This window comes from Parasteatoda tepidariorum, chromosome 10 (genome assembly GCF_982258835.1).
Source record: "Parasteatoda tepidariorum strain Cologne lab strain chromosome 10, Ptep-v5.0, whole genome shotgun sequence".
NCBI classification, from domain to species: domain Eukaryota; kingdom Metazoa; phylum Arthropoda; class Arachnida; order Araneae; family Theridiidae; genus Parasteatoda; species Parasteatoda tepidariorum.
Genome location: NC_141764.1, coordinates 25,583,229 through 25,596,871, shown reverse-complemented (window position 1 = coordinate 25,596,871; position 13,643 = coordinate 25,583,229). Strand labels below are relative to the sequence as shown.

At 26.0% G+C, this 13,643-nt stretch overlaps 1 protein-coding gene across 3 annotated transcripts in view; it reads right to left on the bottom strand.

The window, feature by feature from the left end:
- Positions 1-1,047: 1,047 nt before the first annotated feature.
- Nhe3 (Na[+]/H[+] hydrogen exchanger 3) overlaps positions 1,048-13,643 on the bottom strand; it is a 58,750-nt gene continuing 46,154 nt past the window's right edge. The window contains exons 16-19 of one of the 3 annotated variants that reach the window (XM_071184396.2): positions 9,486-9,590; positions 6,935-6,978; positions 5,721-5,761; positions 1,263-1,809 (exon numbers count right to left, since the gene is read on the bottom strand). In XM_071184396.2, coding sequence (XP_071040497.1) covers positions 5,758-5,761; positions 6,935-6,978; positions 9,486-9,590 — 153 coding nt within the window. In that variant the 3' untranslated portion in view covers positions 1,263-1,809; positions 5,721-5,757. Of the gene's footprint in view, positions 1,810-5,720; positions 5,762-6,934; positions 6,979-9,485; positions 9,591-13,643 lie in introns of all 3 variants that reach the window. The other 2 variants (XM_043046637.3, XM_087153708.1) reach the window with 2 other exon arrangements.

Below are 13,643 nucleotides of genomic sequence, written 5' to 3'. Positions count from 1 at the left end.
TTCCTAAATTATAAACTTACTTATAATTGGAAATAGCAGTTACTTTGCATGGTTGTTATAAATTAGGAATTGTTCTGAAGCTAATGTAATATTCATGTAACAAAAATATTGTTACATATTTAAAACTTTTCTTTCTTTTAAAAAATGTTATTTTTAGCAAATATTTTTATATCAGATTTTTAAAAATACATGTTTTGTGCCTATTTTTATTTACAATTTAATGCAAAATCATTTTTATCAAAATGCACAATTTTCCATTTTAGAACAATAACCTGCAACTTTTTTTTCCAACCGAACATAACACTAAAAACAAGTTTTTGAAGAACTAATAACCTGTTTCTACTTCTAATTTGTTGAAATAATACATTGTGGCTACAATAATTAATTCTAATTAAAGAGCAAGAGGTTCAATTTTTAGAACAGTTACCAATAACTTGTTAGAAAACATATTACTTCTTCTGAAAACTGCTGCAATATTTTATTATTAACATTTCGATAAAAAATTACATTCTGATAAAAATGGTAAACCTGTATTAAATATAGAGCAAAATATAAGACTGTCAACTTTTAGAACAATATTTTGGAACTTTTTTTAAATGAAAGATAATACTAAAAACAAGCTTTTTAATAACTTGAATTTTTTTAATCTTACTTTCGAATTAAAAGAAAAATATATGATGATTACAATAATCAGTCTTAGTTAATAATATAAAGATCTTCCATTTCGGAATTTATTAACTGTTTTCTGTAATACAATGTTCAAAAAAGTTAAATAACTCAGATTTTTCTCTTATTTCTAATTTGTTCGGTAATTGCATGGTAAATTTTTGTTAGGTGAAAAAAGTATAAAGTTACTCCTTTTAGAACAGTTATATAAAGTGTTTATTTAACTTTATTAAATATAAAAATAATAAAACTTTAAAAACTGTTATAACATTAATCTATGTACAATTAGATTATGAAGTTACATAATAATTAAAATAACTATCCTGTGTTAAATAAAGTAAAAGGTAAAACCACCAGATCATTTTGGTGCTTTTTCTTACATTTTTAAACACCATAATAAAAACAAATTTCTTAAAAAATTTACATAACCTATATCTACTTCTAATTTGATAAAAATCAGAAAAGATTTATGATTTTTTTGACAAACAATTTTAGTAATTGCATGTTAATTTTCCTTCGTAACATGTTTTCAACTACTTGAAACAATTGTATAAAAAAAATGACTCCCATAATTAATTCACTTCTGATTTGCTTAATAATTTCATTACTTTAAAAATAATGTTACTAACTGTTAAAAATCAAAATTTTCCACTTAAGATACACTGAAACAGAGCAACTATTGCAAACTTTTTTATAGGAACAAAATAAAATTATTAACCAAATAAAAGGAATTTTTTTTAACTACTAGAAAACCATATCTGGATAGGCAAATTACAAGTAAAGACAGACAATAGGGGATTCAACATACATATATTACAAAACATTACACAAAAAAGCTATTAAAGTGAAAAAAGAGAAAAAACTTTTTATACAGTGAAGATGAAGGACAACAAATATCATATCAAAAATATACAATAGGCTTTTAAATAATAAATCTAATGATTGCTCAAACATATTCTGTGCACAGTTTGTGCCTGTTCTATTGCAACACATATAAATTGACATTGCTCATGCAGAAAGTACAATAAATAAGCACATCACTCAAACAAATTCGCCTGACAGCCCAGGAATACGAACTCGAGAATTCGGAAACTCCGACAGTCGTCCAGCGATTCCAAGTTCACCCTCTATTGTGGATGCCCCCTATATTATGTAAAGATATTTAGACTGTTAAATGCAATATAAGAAATATTAAGTACTATTTATGTATAACAAGTAAAAAGAAATGATGAATCATTTAATTATGTTCTAAATTTTATATTTTTTCTCCTTTTTAGAACTAACAAGTTGCTTAGATATTGAAATGACATTGCATGCTTCTATATAGCAAACTTAAAAAATTTTAAAATTTTTACATGTTCTTTGCAAAATACCAGTATGTAAATAACTTAAACTATTGAATATTTTTTTTAAAATTTCGATCAGAAAATAAATTTTAGTTTACATCTATATTTTTGCCTTAATGGGAAAAAATTCAAGGACATTTAAAAATTGTCAGATAAATCTAAGTAAGTCAAGTAATTTTTATTTCTTTTATAATCTTAAACACACTGTTAAAAAAACATCAGGCAAATAGAAATTTTAAGTATCAAAGATCTAATGAAAAAATTAAATTTTTCTTGTCACCATTTTATAAGAAAAACTTTCAACATTCTCACATGCAAATTCAAATTTGTTTATTGTTTCCATAGATGCATAAATATCAGTCATGAAATAAATAAATAAAGCTTCGTGGTTTAGAAAGAATTATAAGTTCAATTTTAATATAAGTTAAAGATACAAATAAGGGGTAATTAGTTAATTTAAATAGATACAGAAATTCGAGTAAGACAATAGTTTTTTTTTTTCCTAACGTAGACATAGATTTTTTCAAAATATCGTACACAATTAATAAATTTTAAAACAGTTTCACATAATTTAAAGAGAAGCATATGAGTGGTAATTGTATTATGATATTGAAGAATACATACATAAATGAGGTTCAATATATATACTTATATATATATATATATTATTTTGCATAGCTATTATATTTAAAATGGAAAATTTATAAATATTTCATAAAATTTAATTTAAAGGGTGTGTGTGTATAAGAAAAATTAAGAAAAACATGCACTTAGGAGCCTTAAAAACAAGTTTATGAATTTTAACATCTCAAAAACCCTTTCAATAAACTTGTTAAATTTACTAAATTTATTGGATATTGGATTGGCTAAGCTTATTGGACTCATTCAATATCTTTTATTTAGTTTAATTTAATAAAAACAAAGCCATTTTTACATACAATCTATTATAAGAGTTTAGAAAATTAAATGAATGAATATTAATAAGTGAAGTAGAGAAGGAAATTATTAACTGTTTTGTAACTATCATTGAAAAATCTCTGTGCCAAATATAAAAAGACAATAAAAGTACTACAACACAGTTCTTGTGATTTTAAGCAACTAAAAGTTTAAAAAACGAACAAAGACTTACTTACTTTTTTTAGATTAATGATCTATAAAACATTTTTGAGGGCAAAGGAAAATTTAGAAAATGTATGGTAAAATATTTATTTAAAAAATGTTGTGCAAATAAGTCTTAAAGTTTTCATAAAAATCTACCAACAAAAAAATCAAGTAGCTTACAACAGGGTGAATAAATTTCGGTGCAACAATTTTGCAATTAGGAATTTTTAATTTGAACTTTTGTATTTTGAAAAAAACTTTCTTAATAATTAACCATGTGAAACTCATTTTCTAGTCAGTCAGAATTACACAAATTAAAATGAAGGGTTTGTCAGTCAGAATATTAATGCAGGGTTTGTTTCAGAAATAGCAAATATTGCATAAAATGTTAAATCAATAAAAAATACTTATAATAAGGTTAATATTTTAAACTTTATAATTTTAACAAACAATAATTTTCAAACTGTTAATGCACAGTAAAATTTAATAATTTTACTCAACATGGAAGTTATAACTAAACTAAATATGTTAATATAAATAGTTATAATTATAACTAAATTTTCTTTCATGCAGAATTAATTATTTATCAAGATACAAAATTCACAAGCAAATCACTCAATAACTCTCCTGTCTAACACATTTATGACAGCACTGTTAACACACTCATATGATTTCTGGATAGTAGCACCTTTCAAATGGTACATGAAAAAATTTCACGACATTCTGATAATTACTTTAGAGATTACTAGTGGTGTTATTGACCCTAGTTTTGTAATTTTTTTTAAATGCATAAAGAAATTTTGAGAATTGATTAAATATTGTTTTTTTGAAGAGGAAAAATACTATTGAAGCCAAAAAGTGGTTTGATTTGCTATAGAGACTTTACACCAAGAAAATCAACTATTATTGACTGGTATGCTGAATTTAAATGTCTAAAAACACTGTTGAACGCTCTAGTCACCCAATATCAGCAGTTGTTCCAGTAAGTAGTAACATAAAAAATTAATCTACAAATAGTTTCAAAAAACCATTATTGATGGAGATAGCTGACACCTTTCAGATATCAGAAGTGTGTTTACAATTTTAAATGAAAGTTTTGGCCGCCTATGCTCTTATTGGATCAAAACCACGTTAACAATTCAGAGTGCTGGTTGGAACTGCTCAAGTGATGGATGAAACATGGATCCACTACTGCATACATAAATCAAAAAGATTCTCTCTTCATCTAAACTGAGTGGACAGCAGCCAATGAAAGTTGTACAAAGTGAACAAGAACTCAAAAGACAGCACGTTTTTACATCCGTATTTTTGTATGGTATTTTGTTAATAAATTTTGAGAAAGATAAAACTATCGATACATAATATTACATGACAGTATTGGATTGATTAAGAGTAGAAATCAAAAAAGAAAAAACTGTCTTACATGTAAAAAAAAAAAGAAGGTCCGTTTTATTAAGATAATGCCCTAAATTACAAAACAATGAAAAAGATGATTAAATTCAATGAATTATGCTTTGAGTTGTTTCCCCACCAACAGAGACTACTTGAATTTTGAAAACATCAAAAAGATGCCCCAGGAATTATCCTCAAAAGAAGTGATAGTAGAAATCGAAATTTATTTTAAGAGCAAAGACAAATCATTTTACAAAAAATGTATCGAAAAATTAAAGGAGCATTGCAATAAATCAAAGAATCAGGATTTCTTAAAGGAGAATAAATCGACAAATAGAATCAAATTTCTAAAAAAAAAAATTATATTAAGAAAAAATTTGTATTGGAAAAAATGTAGAGGTCAGCATCCCTGGTTCAGAGGAAGATTTATTTTCGTAAAAAAACAGGGTGTAAAAAATGTGATTTTTCAATTTGAATTATTGAAGGGGTATCAAATAATAAATATTTTATAAAATAAAACATACTTATTAAAAAAATTTCTTTAATTTTTATTTATTTTAAAACTAAGTTTGGCAAAAAGATAAAGCTACATTTGTTTCTCTGTCAGATTTGCTAAAAGAAGTTAAAGAACTAACATAAAACTCTTAAAAAAATATACAAATTTATTTTTAAAAAAATTAAAGGAGAGAATGGATTGAGTTAATTCATACACTGCGTTCCATAATCACTATAAATATGTGTTCTTGAATCCTCATTAAAATTCAAGATAAAAAAAAAAAACATCGGTTAAAAATTAATATTTAAGGATAAAACAGTAATACTGTTAAATTTTAAGAAATCACTGCTGCAGAAGATATGACAAACTACAAGGAAAAATGTTTAATTGCAAAAAAATAAATAAATAAAAAAAAAAAATAAATAAATAAATAAAAAAAATAAAAAAACAGAGATGAGAAGAACGGCGATAATGAGAAACACCTTTCAGATTCATTAGACAATCAATTTGATTTCTACTTCCCTCCAATTATTTGACAGATTGCTTCTTCCTTTTTTAAATATTAATTTGTGTATATTTTTACAAATTCATTTTTGACAGAGAGAATATAAAAGTGCATAATAAGGTCAGTTATTATGGAACACACTGTATTTAACAACACAACCTAAAACAAAAACACAATTTAAAGAGTGCAACATAAAAAAGAAATGAATACTAACGTTTTAATATCCTTTGCTGCATGTGTTACACTAATAGTCAACTAAAAACAGAAATAAAGCAAATAAAAAAAAGAAGCTATAATAGAATTAAAACAGTGTGCATGCAAAAAGCAAATAATAAACTAAAATAATAAATATAAATGAAGATTTTTAAAAAAATAAACTAAAAACACTTACATTTTTCAATCTACAAATATAAATTTAAAAAATGTGATTGTAGTTATACATTGAAATTGAAAATGTTGCAATATTTCTCAATTCCCCCAATAAATTTAATTTAAGAGGGGGATTACATAATTGCACTTTAGTTCAGACAGTTCACTTGGCATATGCATGTATAATTCAAATACTTTGCACTTAAAATCTGTGCAGCGTAAATTTTAGTTTGAATGGTTTGCATTTAAAATTTGCACAATGTAAATTTTTATTAGAACCAAAATTTTTGTGATGCAGTAAATATCAAATTTTGAATGTTTTTCTCTTTGAAAGTTGAATTATTTACACAAGTAGTACATTTTAACAAATAATTATAACAATTAATTCTGTAATTAAAATTTCAAAAGCAAACATAAGTATTATAACAAAGGTATTTTTCTGCTGCATCGATAATGGCAAATTGCCAATGAATTTTGTATTCTCAAAATGGAAACTGAAAAATAACTCTTGATAATGGAAAGTTTGTGTTTTATAATAGGAAATATTGATTTCATAGAGGGAAATATATACTTTATAATAAAAAAATATTTATTTATCAAAGGTACGTATCCATTTTATAATGAATAATATATATTTCACAGTAGGAAGTAACAATTTTTTGAAGAAAAATATCTACTTTTTAATGAAAAATATTGACTTCATAGTAGAAAGTAATCACTGTAAGTATTTATAAGAGTTAATAATAATTTTTTGTGAGCATTACTTTGCTCATTGTAGAATAAATGTAATTATAGTGGTGGGGGGAGGGAATAGTCATGCAAATATAGTTGAGAGTTATGATTTCTTTCAATCAAAGTGAATATTATCTAAACTAAAGCACAAATAATTATCACTTAAACCATAGTTGCAAAATTCAATATCAGTGAATACCTTTACTATATTCAAATAAAGAAGTACAGTGAAATAAATAACTAGTACAGTGAAATAATAACATAATTCATTGTCTACTAAAAAAAAAAGTGAAACTAGTGCCATTTTTTAATGATATCGAATTTTACCCGAGTTCTTTAGACGAGCACACTATTGGAAATTCCAGTTCAACCTACAAACAAAACAGTTTTCTAGAAATACTGAATATTCAGAAAAATACTACATAGCACATTAAAAATTTCGAAACTGTATAATATTTTTGGAAGGATTGAGTTTGCATAGTAACTAGCAAACAAAAAACAAAGCTTTCAATGAAAAAACTAAAAGTCTACGCTTATATAGCAAACTTAGGTTGGTTTGGAAAGAAAAAAAACCTGTATATACAATAGAATATTTTAAATACTTCATATAAAAAACTTTGATTAGAAAGTAATAGCATGTTCAATAGTAGGGATGGAACGAATAGTGAATTGGCCGAATAGCTGAATATTCAGCTAAAAAAAAATCACCGAATACCGAATATTCGCCGACCGAATAACAATATTTTTTTCCTAAAAAAATCATTAATAAATGTTTATAATTTATAAATAAGTTTAGTCATTAAAAATAATTGAAAAATAATATAAACTTAGCAATATTATTGGTATGGAGTCAGCGACGGAATGGACGGAGGGATGGGGGGGGGGGGAAAAAGAATCAGCAAGGTAAAAGATAAAAAACTATAACAGCTATCCATTAGAAATGTTCAAAATAAATAATACCTAACTAACTATTTAAAATAATAATAATAATGTTGTAAAGTTGAAAAAAAGAGAAATAGAAAAAAAAACACCTCTTAATTCTTAATAGAAAACTTTAATGCTAAAAATATTATTTTTCGGAAAAAAAAGTATTAATAAAATTTTAAAAGAGATATAGTCTATTAGAAATGCTTCCAAAAACGCTGAGGCACTATAAATAATATGCCCATAAAATGAATAAAAGTCCATCGTAATTTTAGAAAAATTTCAAACTGAGCATGCACTCAACTCAGTTTTCTAATTACCATTTTTTAAGCGAAAGTAAAGAAAAAAGAATTAAGTATAATAGAAATCCTCTTACTTGCAGTGTCATAATAAATACATTGATAAAAAAAAAGTTTTTTGAAAAAGGAAAAGCTAGAAAAAAAGTCAAAACAAAAATTATTAATTTGTAAAAAAAAAAATTTAATGCAAAAAATCTGAATTTAACCTTTTTACATAGCTGTATTTTAATCTAGTTAAGTAATCCAATTTCAATTGTTTAAACTTCGCTCTTTTATTTGTTTTACAGAACATAAAACTGGGTAGAAAAAAAAAACATTGCTGAATATTTTGCCTAACATTCGTCAAGAGGGCCGAATAAACGTTACATCCCTATTCAATCGCGTATTTTAAATTTTTTGTTTAAAGAAATTAAGAGCTGAAAGTGTATTTTCTTTATTTCCATTATTTAGTACACTAATAACAGATTTTTTAAAGTGGGAATTCATTTTATAGCGGCAAATACCTACTTCACAGTGAAAAATAACTCTTTAACAGATGGAAATACATATTGAACAGTGGGAAATATCTTTCTCACTTTAGAAAAGATCTATTTTATAATGAAAAAGGTCATTTTTTCAATGAAGATATTTATTTTATAGTAAAAATTATAGCTTCCTAAATCAATTTGATTTCAGAAAATAATATTGTATTATAAAATTAGGAACACTTTAGCACACCAGGGCAAAAAAAAGATCAACCAAATTCCATTTTTACGAATAGTAATGAATGTATAAAGGCAAAAAAATGACATTTAAAACTATATATAAAATATAAAAAGAATATAAAACCAGCAATATTTTTTTTACAGTATTATTAAATTGAAACATGGATATTAAATCAACATTTCCTAATTTTTTTAAAACAATAAAATAAAGTTCAGTAGAAATTCAATTGTAAACATTAAAGATCAGAGTTTATAAGAATTTAATAAGGATGGCTTTGAATTTAATTATCAAAAAAAAAGAAAAAGATTTTTCTAAATCAGTCAATTCATTACTAAAAATAGATGGACATTCACATAATTAAAAAATAATAATAAGAGTCTCTTTTTAGAAATTTTTAAAACTTTAGTAAAAAGTTGTTTTTTGTATCATAACATGACAAAAAAAAAAAAAAACTTGTAGTAGGCACCTTTGTTAGTAATTTAGTAAATCAGTATGACTAACATAATCCTAGTTTATTATATTCCTTAGACAATCAAAAAGAAAATTTAAAAACCTAATGCCTCAATAACCTTAAATCTGATATATAAAACAACAAATGAAACAAAGTTTGATGCTAATATTGTTCCTAGTACTAGGGAAAGGTAATACTAAGCATTTTTTAAAAAAAAAAACCCACTAAAAAAAACACCTTTAAGTGCTTTTATAAAACGAAAATAAGCACCTTTAAGCACTTTTTAAAAACGCTATGCACCATGTACCCACCACACCATCTGAGTGGCTTAAAAATCATTAAAGCTGAAATTGGCTATAAATTGGAAGAGATGGGTTTAATTGAAAAAAGGAACAGATTGAAAGGATTAACTGCAATTTATTTGTAGATAGGAACTATAACTATATAAATGTCATCAGCAAATATATTTTTTAAAAATATACCAAATAATTATACATACCGTAGATATACCTGGATGGCCGTTTGAGCGATCACTATAAGGAAGGTTTTCTTCCATGCACAGATCTGCATCTGAATCTTCGTCTTCTCCCTTTGGTGTCTCGTCCTATAGAAAAGTATTCATTAAGAGTATGAAGGAATAAGATGGGTTTATAACTACAGGAGTTTTTTAAAACTATAGCAGGGTGTGTAGCTAAATCTTTCGACAAAAAATAAGCACTTTTAAGCACTAATAGAATATTTCTAAGCACTATATACATTAACAAAATGCAAAATAGTTTTTAAAGAAGCCGAAATGTTGAATAGAACAATGAGAAAACCACGCTTTTGCATTCATTTGAAAATCGACACGGTAAAGAAAAAAATATTTTCCAAATGGGAAAATTAAGCACTTTTTTAAAAAACAGTGATGCTACTCGCAAAATATCAAATTGTCTCACCAGAAATTGCATTTCGTCTCAGTTAAAATCTCTTTTTGGCTCAGTTTGTCTCAGCTAAAATTATTTTTTCACTCAGTTTATCTCAGCTAAAATGATTATTAATCAGTTTGATAACAATATAAAGATAATTTTCAGGATCCATAAAACCATTAATAGCATATTAGGAGTACTACAATTATACATACATTCACTATTGCTAGGATTTTAAAAAACCTGCATATGATTGATTATAAGAGTCCACAAAATTGTTTTATGGACTCTGTTGTTTTCATATATATTGCATTTATCATTTATGCCAATGAATAGTATCTGTTTCAGAATTTTCAAAGTAAATTTTAACTTTATTATTTTTTAAAATATAATGGTGTTAACTTTCTAAAAAGAAATATCTATTTAGTTTCAATAATTCAAAGGGGAAATACCCATTTAATTTTGAGCTCAAATTTCATCTCAAAATATATAACTATTCAGTTACAATGGAAGGTCTACAGATTTCAATAATTAAAAGAGAAATTCAGTAATTAAATAATGAGAGTTTAAGAAAATGCAAATAACACAAAAAAAGCACTCTTTGATAGAATTCAGGAGGTGCAGTGAAATTTTGAAATATTTTAGGTAGGAATTTTTCAAGAAAATTTTAGGGAGCACTTAATAGCCAAAAATTAGCATATATACATTTTTATATCAAAACAGAAATATATAAAAACTATTATAAACAATTTAAAAAGACACATATAAATATAATTTTCTTTCTAAAATGACTTGCATCCTTTATTAAGTATAAAAGTAAACTTTTTAGTTATTTGGCATTGACTAGTAGATTGTACTTTCTTGCATTCACAAGATCAGTTAGTTGACTATGTTCTTTTAATTTATATAGCTAAATATACAATCATAAAATGTGATTATGAATGGACTTAGTAATTGTTTAAATGCAACAACTGTAGAAAAATATATCACATCTTTACAGTAACTAATTCAAGAAAAAACTTAATTCTACTTCTTTCTAGAATCGTGATACTGGATTTTAAAATTGCGTGAATATGAATTGCGATTTTGGATTTTAAAATCGCGTGAATATGAATCGCGATATTGGATTTCAAAATCGTGTGAATATGAATCACGATATTAAATTTTAAAATCGCGTGAATATGAATCGCGATTTTGGATTTCAAAATCGCGTGAATATGAATCGCGATATTGGATTTCAAAATCGCGTGAATATGAATCGCGATATTGGATTTCAAAATCGCGTGAATATGAATCACGATATTGGATTTTAAAATCGATTGAACATGAATCGCGATTCTTGATTTTAAAATCGATTGAACATGAATCGCGATTTTTGATTTTAAAATCGATTGAACATGAATCGCGATTTTTGATTTTAAAATCAAGTGAATATGAATCACGATATCGGATTTTAAAATCACGTGAATATGAATCGTGCAGTTGGATTTTAAAATAGCGTGAATATGAATCGCGATTTTGGATTATAAAATCATGTGAATATGAATCACGCTGTTGGATTTTAAAAACACGAAAATACAAATCACGATATTGGATTTTGAAATCGCGTGAATATGAATCACGATTTTGGATTATAAAATCGCGTGAATATGAATCGTGTGGTTGGATTTTAAAATCACGTGAATCTGAATCACGATTTTGAATTTTAAAATCACGTGAATAAGAATAGCGCTGTTGGATTTTAAAAACGCGAAAATACAAATAGCGATATTGAATTTTTAAATCGCGTAAATAAGAATCACGATGAATAATTTTTAGATCACGTGAATACGAATCGCAATGAGTAATTTTTAAATAGCGTACAAATACGAAAAACGAGATCTGATATTACAACTGCGTGATAACGAATCGCAATATTGGATTTAAAAATGCGTGAATACGAATCCCGACGTTGGATTTTAAACTCGCGAGAATACAGATCGCGATATTGAATTTTTAAATTGAGTGAATAGGAATTGCTAGTACGATTTTTAAACAGCGTAAAAAAATCGCAACACATAAGTTTTAAATCAGTTAAATACGAAAATCGATGATTGATATTAAAATCGTCTGATTAAAAATCGCAATTTTAGCATATTCCAGCGCAGTTCCTAATATTTAAAATTCCGAAAATCAGCCAAACGAAGGAAAAAAAAAATGCCGGTGGTCGAAACGAAACGCTTAGACTCCTTTCCACTCTATAGCGGAAGTCGCGAGAATCCGACTATCGTTCCGGCGGCTTGGGTTTCTCCAATTGGACTCCCTAAAAATTTTAGTTTTTGGAACATGGTGGAAAATTTTAAAAATTGGGAGAAAAAAGCGGATTTCCGCTTTTTTGCGGAAGTCTTTCATCCCGTGGAGACGTGAACGGCAAAATGATCTCCAATGACTCACGGCGATGCGGATTAATATTTGAAACTGAATTCAGGTTTGCCAAATTTTGGACGTTTTGTCTCAGAATGGCGCAGCTTTGTCAGAAACTGAGCTGAATGTCGCAAAATGGCGCAGTTATGCCGTTTTGTCTCAGTTTGTCGCAAATGGCGCAGGCGTAGCATCCCTGAAAAAATAAAATAAAATAAGCACCTTTAAGGGCTTTTAAAAAACGAAAATCGAAAATAAGCACCTTTGAAAATGCTATTTTTAAAGTCTATTAGTACTTTTTAAGCACTAATAGAATATTTCTAAGCACTATATACATTAACAAAATGCAAAATAGTTTTCAAAGAAAACGAAATGTTGAGTAGAACAATGTGAAAACCATGCTTTTGCATAATACATTCGTTAATCGAAACGGTAAAGAAAAAAAATATCATTTTCGAAATGGGAAAAATAAGCACTTTTAAAAAACACCAAATAAAAAAAGCACCTTTTAAAAACGAAAATAAGCACTTTTTAAAAATGCTATGCACCATGTATAGTAAGTACCATATAATAATAGTTTAAAAATACAATTCACTGATAATAGTTTATAAAAACAATTCACTGGTTTTCCTGGTTTATAACCACTATTTCTACACAATTTTTTTTAACAAAATATTATTTTAGTAGTAGTAACATCATGGGTTCATAATTCAGGGGTAATTGTGAGCCCAACTCAAAAATCCTGAAAATTTCTTGAATAAAATCATTTGTGACGCATTTAAAAAAATTAATGTTTTTGTAAATTTAAATCATTGATATTTTCACAACATGAAATTCTAAATAAATTACATGCAGCATAATTTAAATTAATCATTATGTATAAGTTTACTTTTATCTCTAATCACATTGTTTATTCTAACAGAAAAAAGTATTTACAAATAAAAGAGATGCCAAGTATAAATTCTAGTTCTAATATTTTTAAATAAAATATACAATAATTTTTATACATAAATGTGATGGATAATTTCTTGAAACTTCTGAACCTTGGATTTCCGGATAGCAATTAGCGAAAAATCCGGAAATCCGGATTTTTTTTTCGAAGCACAATTATCTCTGATAATTTGTAAAAAATATTTAATACATTTAACTTTTTAAATTTTATTATCAGGATATCCTATAAGAATTTTTCATGTAAAAATGCCTTATTCAGTATCATGTATGTATGCCTTATATGAGTTTAATTTTAATTTTGAAACAATATTTATGATACACAACAGGTCATTTAACAAGAAAAGATAAACATTGAAAAAATAGTCATTCCAGGAAGTTCATAATAATTGAAAATTAGC